At 35.1% G+C, this 22,760-nt stretch overlaps 1 protein-coding gene across 4 annotated transcripts in view; it reads left to right on the forward strand.

The window, feature by feature from the left end:
- The window catches only part of VPS13A (vacuolar protein sorting 13 homolog A), a 109,531-nt gene that overhangs the window by 65,446 nt on the left and 21,325 nt on the right, over nucleotides 1-22,760 (forward strand). For 2 of the 4 annotated variants that reach the window (XM_069776693.1, XM_069776695.1), the window contains exons 47-61: nucleotides 1,112-1,409; nucleotides 2,611-3,006; nucleotides 3,825-3,929; nucleotides 4,027-4,172; nucleotides 7,183-7,222; nucleotides 8,275-8,403; nucleotides 9,118-9,251; nucleotides 11,084-11,213; nucleotides 11,568-11,803; nucleotides 14,471-14,624; nucleotides 15,307-15,453; nucleotides 16,023-16,104; nucleotides 17,434-17,503; nucleotides 17,996-18,101; nucleotides 21,168-21,281. In XM_069776693.1, coding sequence (XP_069632794.1) covers nucleotides 1,112-1,409; nucleotides 2,611-3,006; nucleotides 3,825-3,929; nucleotides 4,027-4,172; nucleotides 7,183-7,222; nucleotides 8,275-8,403; nucleotides 9,118-9,251; nucleotides 11,084-11,213; nucleotides 11,568-11,803; nucleotides 14,471-14,624; nucleotides 15,307-15,453; nucleotides 16,023-16,104; nucleotides 17,434-17,503; nucleotides 17,996-18,101; nucleotides 21,168-21,281 — 2,287 coding nt within the window. Of the gene's footprint in view, nucleotides 1-1,111; nucleotides 1,410-2,610; nucleotides 3,007-3,824; nucleotides 3,930-4,026; nucleotides 4,174-7,182; nucleotides 7,223-8,274; nucleotides 8,404-9,117; nucleotides 9,252-11,083; nucleotides 11,214-11,567; nucleotides 11,804-14,470; nucleotides 14,625-15,306; nucleotides 15,454-16,022; nucleotides 16,105-17,433; nucleotides 17,504-17,995; nucleotides 18,102-21,167; nucleotides 21,282-22,760 lie in introns of all 4 variants that reach the window. The other 2 variants (XM_069776694.1, XM_069776696.1) reach the window with 1 other exon arrangement.

A 22,760-nucleotide genomic window follows, 5' to 3' on the forward strand; every position in this document is an offset into this window, starting at 1 on the left:
AGAGCATCTAGTCTTGAGTTAAACAGAATACTATTTGATTCTTGAATTGGAAGTCTTTTGAAATCCATTTTACTGAACAACTTAAATTAGCTAAGTTACTTTAAGGATCCAAGCCCAGGTACTTCTGGAACACAGTGATTGTTATCTGCACAGTATAGACTTTTTTTCTTAAAAAGGGCTTTTGATGTTTTGTGATTCTGAAATAAAAAATTGAAACTAATACACTTAAACTCTCTCACAGATGTAGAAAAAGACTTGCAAACCTTATAAAGACTTGTCTTCTAGCATAGCTATGCTATTAGCACCCTCAAGCCAATACCCACTTAAAACTGCAATGAGTTTCTACACATAGTTTAGCTGAACTGTCCCCAACTTTTAGACAGATAAGTTTGCTTTGATTATTTTTTAAGATGACAGACTTTTTCCTTCTGTTTTCCCCCAAACACTCTCCCCCCCCTTTTTTTTTTTTAAGATGACAGCTGTGTATCTTTTCCTTAAACAAGTTACACTTTACTGTAGATAATGTAAGTTCATTAATGTTTCTAACTATCTGTATTTTATTTAATGAAGTTTAGTGACATTCTGATTCATTGCACAGATACATGGGTGAGTTCCACTAGGCAGGAAATATTTACTAACAAAAATCTTCAGTCAAGGAGCAGCTGATTGGATTAAAGCAGTTGCCTTACAAAAGCTGTGTGTGTAAAAGCATAAACTTGATGCTTTATGGGACTGGAAAGAAGGGCACTTTCTGCAGATGTGTCATAGGAGTGAATTGTTTATCCAGACCTTTTGCTTGGAACAGGAAAATAGCAGCACTTTTAAGGGAATTCAGTAGCCTCTTCATAAGAATCTCCAACAGTCACTTCTTTGCAAGGGAAGTATGTGCAGTTATGGAACAAAAAACTCCAACTGGTATAATTCACTTAACTTTTGGGATCCAGACCACCTTTTGCTTCCTCCTTTAAGCAAGATAAAGGCAGGCAATGAATTACTGTCAGAAATCTTCCAAAATCCAAATAATCCTAGAATGTTAGTGTTGCATAGTACTTTTTCGTAATTGAAAAATTAAAACTCATACTGAATGTTTAAAAAAAGTTTTCATTTACAGATCCATACTAAGTTTGCAACCGCTAGCCAATGAAAATGGAGTGGATGGAGGATATGATATGTGTGAAGGAATTACATTTGATGAAATTATGAAAAATGTTGACAGTTTATTACAAAGGAAATGCCAGTCTGCGAGGTCAACTAACTACTCACTTATCATCAATATTGTTCCTGTAAAAGACATGTTGACATCTTCATTATGTGCAGAAGATCAATGGGATTTTCCATATGTTGTTCATTTATGGCCTTCTGTTCTTCTCCGCAATCTCCTTCCTTATCAAATCACTTACTCTGTAGAGGTAATTCTTTAATGTTTGTATTATTTGTGATGATTCCCACCTATGGTATGAAAGCTGAGCAGCTAATTGAAATATGTTTCTAAATTAATATTAGAAGAAAGACTTCTGTTAAAGTATCTGTGAAGCAAGTTTACAGATCTTGTAAGGGCAAGTCTGCGTGTATAGAAATGAAACAGTACCAGAATGTGAAAAGTGGTGGTATTAATCATTAGTAATAAGTCATACTTTAGATATATATGCAAAGTAAAACCTACACTGTGCACGTTTAGCCCTGTGAGAGAGTCACTTGCTGGTGCTCAAGTGCACCTTAAGCCTAACTGCGGTGTAGTTTTTCCTGTGAATTATGACTGCCTCGGGTGACATAAGTGGGTCAGCCTGCAGTAGCATTTTATGTGCTGTCACGGTCACTGACTTGTAGCAGTAGCATGCTTTTAGTGACTTCTCACAGACCTGCTTTTTTGCCAGGTTTTGGGTTGAACTGCAGCCTAGTGCCAGACTTTATATTCTTTTCACATGAAATTAAACAATTAGGTGTGCTTTGACTGTTAATAGTCATTCATTCCAGTGCCAGATGAGAGCCAGTCTCAAGTAAAACACCTAAAACATGTGCACTGTGGACATCGGTTCCTCAACACTAAATGTTTCATTCTGTGGATCTGCTATGGTTGTGTCACACTGCTTACTGATGTAGGCATAAGATAATAGAAATATAGATGGGAGACACTGAAACTTTTTTTTTTTCAAATGGTCTTAGTATTTAGTATTTGGACTCAAGTAGTAGAATTGAATGATGAAATTTTGTTGCAAATGCACAATTACTAGAACTAGAGACCGTGGCCTCTACCAAATGTATGGAAGGAACAGGATTTTTTCTGCTTGTGTCTTATAAATTTAAACTTAGTGAAAGAAATACTGAGTTGAGGAAATCTGCCACTTAAGCATGTTTATGTATTTGAATCTGGTGACAGATTTTTTTTTTGTGTGTTAAATAAAGATGACAATGACAAGTGTTTTTCTGTAAAATGTTGTGTTAAGGTAGATGTTTAAGAATGTAGCATAGCTAAATAGCATAATAAGCATTTAAAAATTATGCCTCAATAACTTGTATGTATCTTAATTTTCACAGCTAGCTAGAAAAGAAAAGTTGATATGAATTTTAAGTGTGACTTATGCAAATGTACACTGTTTGGATTTTTTTAAGGGAAATGGGAACAAGTATGACACTCTACAAGAAGGATGTTCAGCCCAGATTCATAATGCAGTCTTGGATCAAACAAAACTAGATTTACAGTTGCTTAACTATCTTGATCAAAATTGGAAAAGTGAGTACCATATAAAAAGCAATCTACCTGATATCAGCTTCACAACGTTTTACTGCATCACGGAGTTGGATAAGACTGAGCTGGATATTGCTGTCCACGTGACCTACACAACTGGGCAGATGGTTATAGCAATTCACAGTCCGTACTGGATGGTAAATAAAACTGGTCGAATGTTGCAATACAAAGCTGATGGTATTCACCGCAAGCATCCTCCGGATTACAAAAGGCCGCTCCTTTTTTCTTTCCAGCCCAAAAACTTCCTTCAGAATAACAAGGTATTATATCTTGTAAAACCTGACAGCTCCACACTCCCCAGTGTTGTTGTATGAAAGTAATTTTTACACTTAGAAGGTTACCTACACTACACTATGCTCTGAAAAGGGCATGCGACCTACAATATCTCTGTCTAAAGACAATGTTTTAAATAAGTGTAGTGTCAGATATGCTTGAGGTGGGAAATTTACATTATCAAAGGTGTTTTTAAGAAAGAGATCTTTGAGAGGAATAAAATTCATTGAGAAATGTTTCCTAAATGAAAGAATTTCCTTTGTCCCATTTAAACTGCATCAATAAAGGTCCTTATTTCAAGTAAGACCTAGAAGTTTTGTAAGAAGTGTAAACTGTGGTACTTGAAAAATTGATGCTACTTGAAAAATGAATGCTTGCAGTGATGGTTGGTAGGTTGTGTCTGAGCTTGTAGTAAGCTAAGATGCAGTTTACCATTTGAGTCTGCCATGTGAGTTTTTTAATGCTGAATATTACTGATGGATGAAAGATATGAGAGAGATCACAAGATTGTGTTGATTTGCCTTTGAGATGTTAATTGTGATAAGTTTTGGAAAGGATCCTTATGTGGTTGCTTCTTCTGGAGTATCTTACACTTATAATGCTTATTCCACATAGCTTATAACTAAGGGTGGTAGAAAATATCTTCGTGAGAAGATACGGGCAATTGTTGTGTCTTGACCTTTTAATAGACAAACCAGCATGTCCAGTATGCACTTGTATTTATATATATATGCATACTTTATATACGATTTAAATGTTGTCAGTGTCTGTAAATTGAAAGTTAATTTAGGGTGCTTCTTCACAGGTGCAACTTATGGTAACTGATAGTGAACTGTCTGATCCATTTTCACTGGACACAGTTGGAAGTCATGGTTCTGTGAAATGCAAGAGTCATAAAAAGGAGTATCAAGTGAGTTAAAATTATCTTTCAAATTCATTACTTTCAGGAGATATAAATGAGGTAAGAAGAGAACAACATACTTCTAACAATGTCTTTCTATTCACAGGTCGGTGTCACCATAAACAACAGCAGCTTTAACATTACTAGAATTGTAACTTTCACTCCATTTTTTATGATCTCAAATAGAAGCAAATACACTTTGGAAGTAGCTGAAGAAGGCAAGGAAAAGTGGATTCCTATTGTTTTGCAACAGGTAAACTTATAAAGGAAGTTGTTCTGAGTCATTTCTCTAAGGGGAAAAAAACCCCCAGAATGGTTTGAACACTTACTGATGGAAAATATGAGCCATGCATAGTGTTCAATGACAGTGTCTGAATATATTGTCCTTGTGTCCTGTTACCTTTTCTCAGTGTTGCTTTAGGACTTATTGTGAAGCTGGTTTACATTGTAATTGGAATGTTTTCTCTGTTACCTGCATCAGAAATAGACCTGTACTGTTACTATATTATCTCTCTCTGCAGTGGCACTGAAACTTCTGTTCATTTTTTGCAGTGGAGTCTGACAGTGTTTTGGCTGAGCTGGTACATGTCATGCCACTTTCATATAGGAAGAAAATCCCTCATGTGGATCAGTTCAGATAGCTCCAAACTGTTCTTCTGAGACTAGTCTCACAGCTGTTTTTTAGTGCTTAATGAATGCATCATTTCTAGACAGGGATTGCTGGCCCCCAGGGCAAGCAGTGTGGAAATGGCTTTTGGGCTTTTGTCTATGTTGCAGAGGTCCAGACTCTTGCAGATTGGGTGTGCAGCTTGGCTGTTTGCACTGCAGTATCCCTCAATTACGTTTCGTATGTGTTTTGAGGCCATTATGCCTTCCTTCAGGACATGTAGGAAAAGAAATGTCTGTTTGGGGTAGTGTTGGATGCCTGTGAAAGCTGAAAATGATCCATACTGCCTTCTGGGAAGAGTGAAATCTCCCTTCTTCCCTTCCAATGAGTCTTGAAGAGAGCATATCCAAACCAGACAGAGTTTAGCCTAACAAATAGTGCAGTTAGAGGCCCTCTTGCTTTTCTTTAGTGTTGTAGATACTCCAAATGGTTACCAAAAATGCTTGCAAACTAAAATACCAAAGTTAAAAGACTATTTTAAATCAGATTTGTAACCAGATCTTTTTGGTACGTTTTTGGTACCTCCCACACATGTGCCTTAAGTAAGCATTTTATCTTTAATGATTATGTGAGAGAAATACCATTTAAATATCATTGTTTCAATTTCTGGAATTGATACTACTTTGCGTGCTTCTTGTTGTCATTGTTCCATTGTGATTTTTGTTAAGTGTACACAATGATGTTTAGATCTTTAAGTGTTTAGGTCAGTTCAGCTTCCTATGTTGTTTATCATTGTTTTCAAAAATGTTTCTTTGCTTTCACTCAAGAATAGGCTATTTGCCATAAGCCTACACATTTGTTCTATTTCCTAATATTCTTATGTTCCTCTGCACCAAACTTTTGTTGGACTCGACATAGTTTTTGGGTTCCTTACATGCATGATTCCTCAGTTACTTTGTTGATAAAGCTCTGAAATGACAAAGGTTCGTGTGTAGTGGCGTGGGCTACTTCATATCTGACTTTTTACTCTGAGAAAATATAGTCAGATTTTATTACTTCTTGGTGTCTTGTGGTTTATATTTGATATAGAGTTTTTATTAGAATAAATTGAATTATTTTACAGGAACTTTTGAAATTTTCTGCAAAAAATATTCAAAGGTAATAGTTTTTAAAGTTCAAACACATTGCCACATATATAATCTCTGGTTTTCCTGTGTTTGCCGTTTTACTGATATGTTTACAGAATTTTCTAGCTTGTCCCACAAGTGTCATCGTTTCTCAGGTGTTTCATAATTGTATTAATTGATCTTAGTTTCCTTTCTGTTATCAAGTATCAAAGGAGGACTTTGTACATTTTAGGACCACTCCTAATATTTTTTGAAAGATTAGATATGGCAGTATATCAAATGGAGTAATAGAGGTCAACAGAGGAATCTGTATCCCCTCCTAAATTATTCCAAACTTCACTCCCAAATTTGCTTACCTTTCCACATTGTGTCAATATTTTACCTTTTGATAAGCAGTCTCTCAAAATCTGTGATGTGATAGTTAAGTCTGCCAAGGTTGTTCATTTGTAACCCAGTTGCTCAATCCAGTATGTTTCTTACCTCTTCTAAAGCTAGGTAGAGTCCAGCCACTCTTGGTCTATCTTTGGGCACCCAGGACAGATTTCCAGGAACAAGTTCCTATCTGATCCTGTTCTTGAGATGGAGAACTCTACTATCCAGCTAACCTAGATTTTTTTTTTTTTTTTTTTTTAAATTAATGCCTGTGACTTTGAGTACTTCTCACTTTACTCTTTTACATTAGGTTGATCTTCAAAAAAACAAACTTGTTGAAATGTTAATTCATATCTCAGCTTGCTCCCCTCTCCCCCCATTCTATTTTTGTCATTTTAAGTGGAGTCCTTCCTGCTCCTTCTCTTTTTTATCCTCTCTTCTTTCTTAGTGACAGATAGCTTGTCTTCTAAGGGACAAAAGCAATCCTTGTGTAGAACCCATCTCCTCTTCAACATGTTTCCTGTCTGGAAAGCAGTCAATCTATCAGAAACTTTAATTACTGTTTTTAGAAAAATCCATTGTTCTTCAAAGGTTGTAATAGAAGTTGTTGGACAATGATTAGTATGAAATGGCTTGCCAAGGACAGTCCTTTGAGCAGAAGACAGTTGACCAACATAGAGAGAGAAAGAAAGAAAGAAAACATTGCTGAAGACTGTACATGAGACCACTGCTAAATATAAATTAAAGATCCTATTATGAAATGGAGATTGTTGTATAAATATAATACCTAGTGAAGCACTTGCCAAATGTTTTGCCAAACACTTGCTAACAGCATCATTTTGTGACACTTTCTGTGGCTAAAGACTATTGCAAAAATTTATTTTTCACTTCTCTGTGGTTGATTCTGTAACTTCTTTTTTAGCCAATTCTTTTAACTTATGTTGGTTTTGATTTTAAACTTTCATTTACTGTTGACTGATTCTCCTTTAATTTCCTTTGAGGTCTCTTAATTTCCATGTTGAGATTTACTTGCTATGTTTTATGCTAGTTTACAACACAATTTAAATTTCCTTTGTCTGTAGGATACGTGTTGATGTAGATAACACCTTCAATCTTCTGTTTAACTATATTTTTTTCCTTTGTCTTCCTGCTTCCTGTGGTGTGAGAAACAATGGGAAAGGGAACTTAGTGGCATGGTAAGTTGGTGAACTAGTCTTTCACCATTGAAGATTTAATTCTAGGATTCAGACGCAATTAAATATAAACATCTCATTTCTTAACCTGTGTTTGAGAATGATGCTCCTGAAGCTTTGGATGTTGCAGGTGAACAGTTTGAAATGGAGGAAAACTGGTCTATCTGGACGGACTTCGGCTCTTGCTGGTTGAGAGTTATTGTTAATAATAGCTTGTTCCTGTGGCAGGACTCTTTTAATTAGTTGGAAACTTTTCATTAGTTACAATTAAAACTTTTGTCTTCCCTGCCTCCTGTCTTACCCATTTGGTATGTAAACTATTGAAGAGAGATTGTCTGTAGGATTTTTAAACCCAGAGTTGCTGTGATTTCAACTGTAGATGTGAATAGCAGAACATGCTCTCTGATTTAGCTGCCTAATGCTGCATATTTTATTTATGTATGTTTTATACCCACATATATATGTGTGTGTTTATGTATGCGTATATGTATTTTTATGGATATATATAAAGTATTTCAAAAGAACATCTAATATGCTGATGTCCTGCATACGGAAGTTACTACGGGGAGTGTGTTTATGCTAATATCCCTTTTTGTCATTGTCAGTATAAGATTGATCTGTAATTTTTACTTCCTGGGCAAAAGGTATGTTAATGGAAGAACAGTTTTGTCAATTGATCTTTTTAAAATTTTTTTTTTTTTTGGTAACAACTTGGCCATTTCAGTGTTGTAGCCACACTTAGCTTTATACTCTGGATTTCATATACATTACCCATTTTAAATCTACTTGTTCATGTGAATATGAAGTCCTACTGTTTTCACTTTTAGCTCCTTAACTCCTCAGTTTCTTCACTGTAGTCTGAATTATTTCTGACTTGCTTTTAATTTATTGTGTTCTGGTAGGTAAATACTTATAGGTTTTTTAATGGAGTTTTTGATCCAACTCATTACGCTTTTGGGTAGAATTTTAGTAGATGAACTTTGGGCTGAAATGAATGCCATTTAACATCTAGTTTGTTTTCTTACTTTAAAATATCTGATTATTTTTTTTTCTAGTGCATTCCTTTTTGGCCTGAAAATGATGCCAACAAACTGCTTGTTAGGGTTGAAAACTCTGACCTCCCCCCAAAGAAGATAAATTTTGATAAGCAAGAAAACTGTCTCCTACTGCATTTGGACAACAAGGTAAATGGTTGCCTTCAGAAATTGGGTAAACCAACATAAATAACTGTTTAATTTTCATTCTCAAAACTTTCTGTCTTCCCATTCAATCAAGTATTGCAAAACCTTAGCTGGGGAAAAGATTATGTATATGCAAGTGTATTATTCTCATTCTCGTGCTCTCTCTTTCCTGTGTGTGTACACACAGATGTAAGTAGGTGTTCTGTTTTAAGCGCTTCTCTGGGAGGCAGGTCTATATATAGAAGTTGAAACAGAGATTATTTTGCTAGTGTTGTCTAGCTGAAGCTGAGAGGTATTTACATTAGTTCTAAAATAACACTGTTACTTTGGAAAGTAACTTTGACACCACTGAATTTACTTCTATGTTGCATATAGTCTCATCTAGTAGTAGTTTTAAAATATATGAGTGTTTTTAATAGTAGAATGTTTTGGGGGGCATTAATGCATAATGACTGGTTCAGGGAAGATTCCTCTACCACCAGCCTAAATTTTGACAGTACAGAACTCCTCCATAGTTTTGATTATTAAGTGTAATGCCTGTTACCTAGTAGTTAGATCAGGGAAATATTTTAAAGACATGTTAAAACAGGTTGGTTGGTTGACTATTTGGCGGTTTTATCTGATGAGAGTAGAAGTTTTCCAAAATATGTAAACTACATTTGCTTTACTAGAAATTAATTACATTGTTATTTACTTCATAATTTTTATATCTGATAGCTTGGAGGAATTACAGTGGATGTTAACCTGACTGAACATTCTACAGTGATTACTTTTTCTAATTACCATGACGGTGCAGCTCCCTTTCTCTTGATAAACCATACTAAAGAAGAAATTATTGAGTATGGACAAAGGTATGTAAGAAGAGTTTTAGTGTGGATGTCTGCATGGAGACATGTGAACTGTTATTTCGCGTATTGTAAACATGCCTATTTCTTAAGAAGCCTATTTTTTAAGACATGGGTGTCTAATTTTGTCAGACCACCCCAAAATGTCTTGTTTTATAAATTGAAGAGAATGAATTGTTACCAGTGCAGTGTTATATAGTGCTAGGTGCCTGTTTCTACAAGTAAAGAAGCTGTTTTGTGAGCTAAAGAAGCTTTCTGGTCTCTTTTTATATGAATTTTATGGCCTTGCCCACTACATTCCTTTACTTTCCTGGTGGGGGAAAAGGATATGCTTGGCTTTTCTGAAACTGTGCAGGTGCTGACTGTGCAGAATAAGTAACAAATTAATTGTAAGTGTAATTAGATTGAGACTTTTACTGTCCTATCATATTTAGTTGAGATTTAGGTGAAAGAATGGGTTAAAAAGTTATTGGAGAGATGAGGGAATGGACTGAAAAACGGGTAGGTATTTACATAAATTTTTGTCAAGCTAGACCAAAACTAAGATTAATTTAACAAATAGGAATTATCTGCAATCAGTGAAAATTTGGTTATGCACCTGCATGTAGCTGTACTGGTTCTGTTCTCAAGATGGAATGTCTTTATAATGCTGTGCTACTGTATGCAGATACTGAGCAGTGCTGAGAAATGTAAGCATATCTACAGCATTCTTGACCTATTTCTTTTCAAAAACCAAACAGCCTCTACCATTTTTTCCTTTCAGTCAGTCAGAGCAGTGTTGTTTAAAGATTTTTTTACTTGAAAAGTAGAAGAGCTGCTAGTCAAATTAAGCTTGCAGCTGTATGTTCCTGTTTGAAGAATATATTAAATTGTTTGCTTTGGTTTTCATCTGTAAAGATTAGTAATTTTGATCTTTTAAGCTGGCTTTTGGGCATCCCTAGTGTAAATTTAATAGGTATATATGTAACTTTTGTAATGAACTATGGAGAATAGACTAGAATAGAATGTTTCAGTTGGAAGGGACCTACAATGATCACCTACTCCAACTGGCTGACCAAAAGTTAAAGCATGTTATTAAGGGCATTGTCCAAATGTCTCTTAAACACTGACAAGCATGAGGTATCGACCACCTCTCTAAGAAGCCTGTTCCAGTGTTTGACCATCCCCTCAGTAAATGCTTCCTAATGTCCAGTCTAAACCTCCCCTGGCCCAGCTTTGAACCATTCCCACTCGTCCTATCACTGGATCCCAGTGAAAAGAGATCAGTATGTCCCTCTCCACTTCCCCTTCTGGGATAGGCTCCTTTCAGAGAGCTGTAGAAGACAAGTCTGCCAGTTTTTAACTGTGTGCGAGGAGGAATGGAGTTTAAAATCTTTGTCTGAAAAGATCCACTGTATCCAGATACTAAACACTGCACTTCTTTCCCTTCAGCAAATCATATAAGGGAAACCTTTCCTAAACAATGGATTTTGAACATGCATTTCTTCTCTTGGAATATTAGTGTTAGGCAGCACAAATCCTGAATTTTCCTTTCAGCTTGTAAGCTCCACTGTCTGTTTTTTTTTTCCTCTCTATTTAATGTTTTCCTGTTAACTACAAGTGGGGAAGAAAATGAGTATTTAAAATCTACTGCGTATACTTTATTTCTAAAGTCTGCATATGTATTTTGAAGTGTGCTGAGAATGGTTTTGTGCATGTTTTTTTCATGCACAATGTTTTAAGTTTTCATTTCATTATTTGAAAAAATAACTGAGGTGTTCTTGTTGAAATGCTGGAATGCAAAAGTCATTGACACAAAATATTCATTGACATTTTAATTTAATATTACCTTGTTGTAGCTCCCTCAGTGAATTGGAAGACTGTCTTCAGCCAAATAAGGCAGTACTGTATACTTGGGCAGACCCAGCAGGATCTAGAAAATTGAAATGGAAATGTGGAAATAGAACTGAGGAAATTACCCCAAAAGAGGTATGTTTATTATCTAAATCTCCTTTTAATGCAGTCTAACTTATTATCTTGTTCATCAGTGTATGTATGAGATTCCATATGTAGTGAGTATGATGGGCAATCTCATATGAGGTTCAAACACAGAACAGTAACAACTGTGTTTGCTGGAGTTTGTGCCAGTAAGCATTGTCTTCAGTTCAAAAGCATGTGTGTGTGAAGGAGACTGCTGTAAATGTCATAATTAAAACTTTTATTATTTTCCTGTACGTTTAAAAAATGTCTTTTATTGTTGTTTGTGTTGCTAAGTTTTTTATATTTGCTTCTGGAGTAGAATGATGAATATGGTTGTAAAAACTTTTCCTTTCTTGTTTGTAGGACAAAATGGAAATACTCAGCCTGGATTGTAGAAAAGCAGTCTATTTAGTGTCATTTTTTGAAGGTTTGCAGCGTATTGTCCTGATCACTGAAGATGAGAATGTATTTAAATTGACATATGAAAGTGTAAAAGCAGAACTAGCAGAACAAGAAATTGTTCTGTCTTTGCAAGATGTTGGGATTTCATTGGTTAATAATTATACAAAGCAAGAGGTGTCCTACATTGGAATTACAAGGTAACTTATTTTGTGTGCAACAGTCTAAAATGTTTAACTTCAGGTATTTTCACTCACTGAATTTCATTTTGGGGTGTGATGGAAGAAGAAAAAGATGTCTGGGTAAGAGTATTTAGAACGAAATCGTATTCTCCTGTTGTAAAGAGAAATGTTTTCACTGTGTTTTATATTAATGCATATGCTTTCTGTATTTGGATGTATGTTTTTTTGCAACACATAATTGTAACTCTGTGTGGCAAACTTCCCAATACATTGAACAGAAGTATTTCCTGTCTGTGTAGTTTGGGGAGTGATAACAGTGTTTTAAGCAGTAAGGTCTGTGGGTGGTTTGTGTCAGTGAATTATTCTGTCTTCATTACAGAAGCAAATTGCTGAATACTGTGTTGAAAATTTTGATGCAGTAGCAGCTTGTAGTTCTTTTTAGTTTTGATTGACAAATTATGGTGACTTTAGGTTTCCTACTATAACATTGCAGAGGGAAACAGAAAAGAAACTATGTAATGGTTAAGAAATGTGTGCTATCATATATTCAGATAGGAGTTTTTTAGAATGCTCGAGAGACACTTGTGTATCATCACCATAATCCACACACTCCTGTATATTCATAGCCATAAGGTTGCTAGAGTGAGGGTTTTTTCTCCTGATTAATTCTTTGCATAGCACTGCAAAATAAACAAGCAAAAACTTCGTATACACATATACTTCACGTATTCACATCTATCGTTCACAAAGATAATCCCAATCCTTGCCCTCACCTGAGAAACTGAGATCTGATAACTATCTAGACAGTGGAAACACTCCATTAAAAGTGGCAGCTAATTGCCTAGATTCATTGTAGTGTTGAGATTTTACTGAATCGGTGTTTTCTGGAAGCAGTCATCCATAGTCAGTAGTCTAGCAGTAGTTACAGTTGGTATTGTTTTCTTGTTAAATCCTGAGTGGATGTCAAACTCCTGCAAGCTTTTTCTAAGGATAAGAGTATATTCCTTGGGTACGGTGAAGAAAACCCTATTATTCAGAATGTTCCCATTTGTGAATGTCTTGTTATAAAAAGAACGGAAAAGGCAGTTTGTGTCTAACTTGATGCAGAAACAAGTTTCACCCCACCAGTTCTGGGATCACAGCCCATGGAGGGGGGGAGAGGGCAGGCAGAGAGGAAAAAAGGGGGAAAACTCCCAGCAATTTCAATTTTGCCCTTTAGCTCACCTTTTCTTAGGTGGGTCTGCCATTGATGTATCTGAATGCAGACACAGATATTGCTAAAAGGGATTTGTTGTGGTTTAACCCCAGCCAGCAGCTAAGCACCACGCAGCTGCTGACTCACTCCACCCCCACCCAGTGGGATGGGGCAGAAAATCGGTAAAAGAAGTAAAACTCGTGGGTTGAGATAAGAATGGTTTAATAGAACAGAAAAGAAGAAACTAATAATGATAATGATACCACTAATAAAATGACAACAGCAGTAATGAAAGGATTGGAATGTCCAAATGATGTGCAGGGCAATTGCTCACCACCCACCGACCGACACCCAGCCAGTCCCCGAGGGGCGATCCCCCCAGCCCCACTCCCCCCAGTTCCTATACTGGATGGTATGGAATACCCCGCTGGCCAGTTTGGGTCAGGTGCCCTGGCTGTGTCCCCTCCCAACTTCTTGTGCCCCTCCAGCTTTCTCGCTGGCTGCGCATGAGAAGCTGAAAAATCCTTGACTTTAGTGTAAACACTACTTAGCAACAACTGAAAACATCAGTGTTATCAACATTCTTCACATACTGAACTCACAACATAGCACCATACCAGCTACTAGGAAGACAACTAACTATATCCCAGCTGAAACCAGGACAGGATTGAATTGGGGGCCTGTGTCTGGAAAGCTATGTATTTGTGGGCTATAGAGTAACTTGGGGAAAGAAGAAATACCCTCTACCTGCTGATAGTGTTGGTTTGTGCCCTATCGTGTGCCGTTGGTTTGACTGTAAGGTGAAATCAGGCAGGAGAGCCTCTCCCAGAAGCAGTGGAATTGAGCAGAAGAGTCCAGTGCCCTTTAAGGATGATTAATTATTTTGTTGTTTTATTAGTAATAAAAGTAAGAGACAAAATAACTGATTTGGGGATACCATTTTAAAAGAAAAAAACAAAAACCCAAACCAAAAACTCCCACCATAAAATCGTTAGAGGAGACATGTAAACCAAAATCACCGTCTATTGATTTCGACAGGATGAAGAAACGAGCTATCAAAAGTAAGAGGTAGTTCAGGAGGCATTTCGTTTTGACTTGACGTTCTCAATTTCTAGTAAATTCAGCTATGCCAAAATACATGCAGGATTATATGCAGAAAACTACACTGAGATTGTAGAACAATAGATGGCAGTACTGTTGAAACTGAGCTTCCTGATTAAGTATCCTTACATACCTATCTTGATCAAACTGGGGAGTTATACAGACTTTCTGTTAACTTTTCTTTTTTGCATTATATTGCAGAGACTAGCTTCCACTTAGTACCAAGAAGGTAGTGGGAGATTTGGGTCACTTTTATTTACTACAGTAGTGCTTTATGATGTGGTTTCTGATTCCATAGTTGTAACTTATTAAAAGCCATACTATGGTAGGGGAAACTTGTTTTGAAATAGCTAATCCTTCTCTCTTGGTCCTTTGTTTTGTTTTCAAAGTTCTGATGTGGTTTGGGAGACAAAACCCAAGAAGAAGTCAAGATGGAGACCAATGAGTGTTAAGCAGACTGATAAATTAGAACAAGAATTCAAAGATTACAGTGAGCTAACTCCTTCAGAAAATAAGATTATTGAGTTGGAATCAAATGTTTTGGTAATAGTGATATTTCTCTAATTCTATTGTTTACATGCATACCCAGGAGAAAATGTATCAATTTTGCAATCTTTGAAGAAACTTCCAGTGAAAATTGAGATGATTGATTACATAATCCATTTGAAAACCCTTCTTTTTCTCTGTCTAGAAAAAAATCTTTGAAAAAAACCCCTAAACATTTGAAAGCTTGCTATAGAAGTTTTGTTGTTAGCCTCTAACTTTGAAACTGAAGTGTAACATACATATGAAAAAATCATTCCAGAAATTATTCTGGAATGTAGAAGCACATTATGCTCCAAATGCTGCTGTCCTTGTCTGTAGATGGATTCTAGATACTCATTAGAATTGTGTTGTAGGTAAATGAACATGCTATAAGTAAATAAGCCAATTTTTATCTTAATCGTAGACTGTTATACTATACCACTCTGCCTTTCTCTAGATAGCCATGTATTAAATGCTAGTAATCCCCCAAATAATGCAATATTTTGTAGTTTTACTTCCTATTGAAATTTATGACAAAAATTGACTGTTTTTAAAAAAGTTATGACATCTGCCTTAAAAGCTGCAAAATTTTTACTGCTAAGCTACCTTTACAATGTCAATGAACAGTGTAAATTTTAAAGTATATTATAAAAAGCAGTCTTTTGAAACACATAGCAAATTTTCTTTAATAATACGATAGGTATGTTTAACTCCTAATGGAATGAACATGAAAATTCAACAACCAAATGAGATTCCCATCAGAAGGAATTATCTGCCAGCTTTAAAAGTAGAATACAGTTCATCTGCACATCAGAAGTCTTTCAGAATTCAAATTTACAGGATACAGGTGAGTCTTGTCAAAAAACAGTGAGTGACTTATTAAGAAAAAGCAACTTTTATGGAAACTTGCATTTTTTTTTTAGAATTGATTGCATTTGTCATGTTTTGAATTTAATTGTACTCAATGGCTTCTACATCAGTGCTTCTCAATCTTTGGAAATACTACTTTAAATGCTTCTGGGAAAAAAACCCCAGACAACTATGAGTGTTCAGGAAAAACATTTACCATCCATCATCCATGCTTTTTCTTGTGGCTTTGCTTTATAATCAACAAAAAAACTAGGTACAGTTTGTTGTCTTGCATATGTTCAAGTTTTTAAAAACAAATCCATTGCAAAAATTCTGTGGAACATTTATTACCACCAACTTAGAGAAACTTTTCTAGACTATTTGAATTGAATGATTTCATTTTGAAAATGGAGATATTTTGAACCACAATAGCAGCTTTTTTTCTGCTTTTGAATTGGTGGAATGCTACAGGTAATGTCCATAATTCTTGTGTTTGTCCTGAATTTAAAATGTTTCACTCTTGAAAAGCTAACGTGCTGCGCCTTGTCCTGTCCTTACCCCTATTAGATACAAAACCAGATTCCTGGAGCCATATTTCCCTTTGTGTTCTATCCTATTAAACCTCCAAAGTCCATCACCCTGGATTCAGGTTTGTTTTTCTAGTTTAACATAATCCTTACTTCTAAAATGACAAGATAACTTGCTTGTACTGAAGTTAACCATGTCACTTATCAGATGTAGTCTGTATAAGCTTACTGACTACAGATAATGCAAATACTAATGTTAGAGATAGGGAAGCAGTTTTCTCTACAAAGAACATATACAGAAAACCATTTGAACAGTTAACAGTTGGAAGAAAACAAAATTTCTTTCATTCATCAATATCATACCTTTTAAGCATATCTTTCTGACACACTAATTCAGTGCTCTTGGAGAGTGTAACGTGAAAATTACATTTGGATCAAGCTTAAAACAGACTTTTGGTAGTTGTATTCAGACCACAGTTAAAACTTAATGCTGACTAATATAGGAGAAGAGTTGTTTGCTGAAAATAAGAAAAGATCAAATTGTTGCTTTATTGATGGTAGTGAATTTGTGGCACCATTTCTGTATTACTTGCATTTGGAGTTCCAGGGCAGTGAGGATTCAGTCCTCATTTTTAGTCATCTGATTTTTCCCTAGTGCCCCAAATAAATTGTTTATCTTAATCATGTTGATTATTTTTTCCTTTGCTTGCATGCAATAGATGACCTGGTGACCCATGTGAAATAATGTTAACTAATAAGAAAAGAAATGTGTGCCAGTGCCAGTCTAAACTCAAAATTCCTATATGAGTCACCATTTATAAGCTCTGTATATAGCAAATTATATTTTGCCTGTTTTGTATGTAGCCTTCCAACTTCTCCATTGCTTGGAACACAGAGCTCAAGTCAGTATACTATGTCTTCCATTAACTCATTAAGGGTAAAGTCACTTGGAAGACCAGAGTAATCTCAGGAGGGATGCTGGATTGCAACAAAGAATACTGCTTGTAATTTTGTACAGAAGCTAATAAGATGTCAGGTGTTCATTCTAAATATGATCAATTTCAAGCTACAGTGCATAAATCTGTGGAATTCTTTTTTTTGTTTAGTTTATATTTTGGTATCACCTGTTGGAAAATCTTATTCCATGACCAGGGAAATTAGATAAGTCTAAGATTATATCAGTATTAATTTGCTTTTAAATGAAACTGGTACATTTCCAGAGATCAGTGAAATAGAATTTTTATGTTCCATTTCATCCCTGTCTTCCTATTCCTTTCTGTTCCTGCTCTTTCTCCTGATTTAGTTGTTTGCCAGTCATATCCATTATGTAATCCTACTTTACAGGATTGAGAAAATCCTGAACATATATGACATTTTCATATTAAAAATATAAAGGTACGTATATCATATAAAAATCTGTCCTGATCTCTTTTTACTTTACAACTTCATAGCACCAAAACCATTTACTGATGTCAGTATTGTCATGAGAACTGCAGGACATTCACAAATATCTCATATTAAGTAAGTATTTTGACATGTTTCATCTCTTTTGCTATTGATTTGTTTAATCAAGATTTAAAATTATTATGGGGCAAAGATAATGGAAGATAATTTTACATGAACTCATTCTCAGAAAGATGAGAGCACTTAGAGAGATGAAAGCTCATCCCCCTTTATTGTCCATATCGTGGCAGAGTAAAGTAAGGATTTTTACTGTGTTTGTAGTGCAGATTTTTAGTCATTTTTGATTGAGAAAAAACTCTGTGTTTAGCAGTGCTATATACAATGCTAAATGCCGCTACTTGTTTAAAACGGTTCTGGTTACGGGAAATGTGTTTATCTTACACTGCTATGGGAAGCCTTCTTTTCGCCAGTATTGGCGAATCCCTCTAGGGGCGGTGGGAAATAGTACATGAAGTCAATACATAAGTGGCCTGAATACCCTAGATTAAGTTTTATGTGTCACGTGTTTTCATAAAACACCTTAATAATTGTTTTTTGTTTCATGTGTAGGTATTTTAAGGTCCTGATTCAAGAGATGGATCTCAGATTAGATCTTGGCTTCCTGTATGCCCTGGTTGAATTCTTTACACAGACTGATGTGCCGAGTGACCAAGAGGTAGAAACCTTTTGTTGTTTAAAGATTAATAGATTTTTTTTTTCATTTGTAATCATTCAACTTATATTTAAAAAAAGAAAAAAAAAAAAAACCAGCTTGGTCTTCTGTGTCCATAACACTGGTTAATTCCTGTGTCAGGGACTAATGAAGCTGTGAGGTTTTTAAGCACTACCATTGCCTGAGGCAATCAGTAAACACTTCCTTTTATCCTCATCTTGCTTGCTATACAAAGAAGGCTTCAAAAACCTTTTGAAAAGAATGAAACTAATGCTGTTGTAGGCTCTTTGGTCTTACTAATGCCTGAGGCATCAGTTAATTAAGAACCCAAGACAGGAAGGAAGTGAAAGTAATGCTCTTTTCCTTAATGCAACTTATTTAAAAAAAAAAAAAAAAAAGGAAAATCTTGGCCAGGAAATCACTGAAACTTACCTGCCCATGAAAGCAAGAGAATGTAAAAAGAAGGGAGAGAGAGGTTGATCAGAAAGTGATAGTCTTTAGTAATTTTATGTAAAATTATAAAATTGGAAGATGATGTAATTGACATGTTGATACTAAGTGGAGAGGAGAGGACAGCAGGACGGAATTTAATTACTGTACATGGAGAATGAGAGAAGTTTGTACATAAGAACAGTAGAAATGATAATATGAAATGCAAGGTAGTCTGCTTGGAAAATAATAATAAAAACTTCAGATACAACCATAAAGCAACAGAGGCGCCAGAGTTTCTTGGATTTGCCAAAATAAAACAAAAAAGGTGATAAGCTGGGTAGATACAATGCAATTGGGCATGCTGCTTTTGTTAAGAGTATTGAAATTTTGAATGTCAATACACAACGAACAGATAATAAATTATTTAGCAGAAAGTGTATCGGTTTTGTCTGTATCTCAAAAATGCTGCTAGTGAAAAATGAATCAGAAATATTTGCATACAAGATCTTCCTGGATGAGTAGAGCAAAAATGTCCTTTTTCGTGGGGCTTTAAAAGGTAGTGTCTTACTGTGGCAAGTGAAAGGTATGCCGGAAAGGCAACTTACTTTGCTTTTATTTCCCCATATCTACACACCAGAGATTGAAAAAACTATTACTGCTCAGGGATTATACTAAAATAAGGAGAAAAGATTAAAAAATTGCTCCAGTGTAAATATAAATTGAAAATTAGAAGGAACTGTAGAAGAACAAGAGAATTTATTTCTGGAATAACATTTCAAGCAAGATAGGAATCTTGTTAGAATTTTGTAAATTTACAGCAGAATAAATTAATGTAAGACTTGTCTGCTATGGGTTGTAGTTCAGTAGATCTTTTCATCTAAATAAATTTGCTACTCTTGCATGGTATTATGTATTAAATATACCCTCAGTTTCCTACTTTTGTTTCTTAAGCATATGGAGTTCTTTATTTTGAATTTTAAAAAGAAGATTCTGGTTTTGGTGGGTTTTTTGTAGCTTGTTTTCTGGCCTCTGATAAAGGAAAACTAAATGTACTGTCCAATTCACAGGCGTTTATGTGGTTACCTTGAGTTTGGGGTTAGCAGGCATGAAGATGTAGTTGATTCTTCATAGTCCTGTCTTTCTTTCCTGTTGCTGTAATTTGAAGCCCGTGGGTTCTTTGCAGAGCTCTAGAGGCACCACAGTTTTGGAAAGACTCACAAAACATGTTAACTGCTTATTGACTTAGGAACTCTTGTCTCTTGGTGGTAATGTAAATTTTAAGTAAAATTTTAACTTAAAGAATGGGATCCTCTCCAGTGAGAGGCACCTTTCTCTAAATCAAGACCTAAGCATGTATTTCTATATAGTCTTTTCTTATTATATTATAAACTCTTGAAGCAAACCTGAGTAATGTAATTTTTTTAACGGCTAGATGAGTCTAGTTTTGTTAAACATCATAAACTTAATTAAACATCTTAAAAAATTTAAATAGTAAGAATGAGCGGTCTAATTGTAACGTATGAAATATAAGGAAATTTGAAAGGTCTATTAAAGCAGAGATTCAATGAACATTCATAATGTTACTTTAGAATTGTTTCAGAAATGTCGCTGTATTTTCATATGTGGGAGTAAGTAGTCTGAACTCGTGGTTCCCAACAGTGTGCTGGGGCATACAGTCTGTTACATCTGTTGATACCAGGTGTACCCGTGAATCCTAGATTATTATGGTAGTTTGAAAAATTATGTTAATTTTCAATGCATGGTTGTGTAGTGGAAAAAATAAGTTGTTGTATTTTATTCTCTCTTTCCCCTCCCAGTGGAAAGATGAGTGATTTGAGATCAGCATTGTGAGCTAAATCACTGAATCCAGAGATTAGAGGAAGTCCTCTTCTGCACTTTCATTTTTATTGGAATTGCAAGGCATAATTTTCGGATTTGGTCCCTACTTAATATTTAGTACCTTGACTGTTCTGCTTGTTTAAGTAGCAAGGTGGTACTGGGGTTTACTGTTCTGAAAGGACCTCTCATTATTTTTAGTTACAACTTCATTTTCTTTGACTATTAAGTTTTTTCTGACTTCAGAATTGTAATTATTTAAAAACCTTAAAATGTTTTGTTTTTTTACTTGGCCAATTCTTGAAAAACTGTTGTAAAGTAACTCTATCTTTTGAAGGAGAAAAGAAAAAAGGGCTAGATGGAGGTCTTCTCAGAGTATGTAAAAGTCTAGTTTCTGTGTACCAGAAAATAGTCTTTAGTCTAGTTTTTTGTATTTAAAAACCTATGTGCTGTATTATGTGTTCAGAAGGGTATACATGTATGCTCTTTGTTTGATCCATATAAAAAATGTCCAAAATTTACTTGAAATATTTAGTATTTGAACTTTCATAAAAAGAGGTTTTTTTAACTAATGAATACATGTATGTTGGATTGTCTTTTATATACATATGTTTCCTCCTCTTCATACAAAAAAGGCAGCAAGCAAACTCAAAAAGTCCTTTAAAATGTCAACTAAGTAAAAAAATAAGATCAGGAGAGTATAAGTAGTATTAGTCAACGTATTGCATCTCAGTTGACAAATGCAGGGTAGTTTTATATACTCTAAATGTTAAAGTAATATTTTTTAAAATGCATTCACAGCTAGAACTTTTCAAAAAGGATGTTGAATCTCTGCAAGAAGAACTGATGAGTGTGTCGTCAATGGATACGTCACAAATCAGCCTGTATGAATACTTTCATATCTCTCCAATTAAGGTATACCTTTTTCACAGTACAGCCTGTGTTTGCTCTCTAACTGAAGAATTTTTGACTCCTGTAGGATAGTAGGCACTGGAAATAAAGAAACATAATGGTGATAAAAAATAAAATAAAAATGTCCTAGAAAAGTGCTTTCATTGTTACCCCTAACTTATATTTAAGGGGTTTATATTAATATTTATTAAATATTTACATTAGAAGTTCATTATTTCATTCATATCCATGAGTTTCTTCATATACAGTAATACTTTTTATTATTTAAGAGATCCTTGCAAAATGCTATAGTTTGTGTGCAGACAGTGTGTTGTGTATTGGGGAATGAGGTCATTTCTAAAAAACACGTACAGCCAGCACGACTGCACAATGATATTTTTTGCTTTATCATTACTTACTGGAAAAACAGTTTTGTTTTCTGACCCCAGTAAAGTCTACTTTTGGCTATTTCCCCATTCCCATAAACATTCAGGTACAGCTGTTGAATAATAGGTGCATACTTACATGGAAACAACAGCCTGTTTGCCCAAATCTAACTCCCATGCATTTTTAGCTTACTGGTCTTTTTTTTTTTTTTGATAATTGCATAGCTGACGTTGTTAAAGCCGTGATGGTACTTTGTAGGCTCTATAACAGTGCTCAGTAAAAGAATCTAACCTCCATCCCCTGGGAAATAGATCAAAGAATGGTTTGAGTTTCAGCTCTACAGTATCTGGTAAGAAGTTAGAAACAGTCTGCTATTAGAACAGGTAATTGCAGGAAATGCTTGGCTAGCTTTAAGTAAACAGCTTAGCTTAACTCATTCCAAGTATATCTAGTGCTGTTTCAATGTATCTTCATTTAGATGTTCATAGGTACATCTCCACTTGTTTTATTACAAAAACTACTCCTGACTTGGCAGAATTAAAATGCCCCTTACATGTTAAGGTAACAAAGTGAACACTTTGTAACAAAGTAAACAAAAGCTTATTTTTTAATGTATTCTGTCATATTTGACAAGAAAAAGTACATGGAGGAGAGAGGATGGAATAAACGGGCTTCAGGTTCTAATAAAAGATTAGTCTTTAACAGTTATGAAGTCAATATAGAGCTGTGAATTGACAATGATTCTGCAAGACAAGCTATGTATCTTTGAAATGAGATATAGCTACGGTCTGTTATACCATAAATTAATGAATGGCATGTGGTGTTGTCTTCAGAGAATTGGAAACAGACTTAACTTCTTTTCATCTGATTTTGAAAACTGCTGAATACACTTGTGCACTATAGAACCCTCTGAGCAATTTTCCTGAATGTTTTTCTGTTTTGAGACTGTCATCTGAATTTCTGTGAAACAAATACTTTGGTTAATCCAGGTCTGCCCAAGTGTGGTTTTTCTTGTATACATGTTCCAGTGTTTGTTTAGCACCTGTAAAACTTGTGTTAAAAATTATTTGTTTTCAGGCTTTTGATTCTTGTTCTTGCCTGGACACCATGCTATGT

This window comes from Haliaeetus albicilla, chromosome Z (genome assembly GCF_947461875.1).
Source record: "Haliaeetus albicilla chromosome Z, bHalAlb1.1, whole genome shotgun sequence".
In the NCBI taxonomy this organism is placed as follows: Eukaryota; Metazoa; Chordata; class Aves; order Accipitriformes; family Accipitridae; genus Haliaeetus; species Haliaeetus albicilla.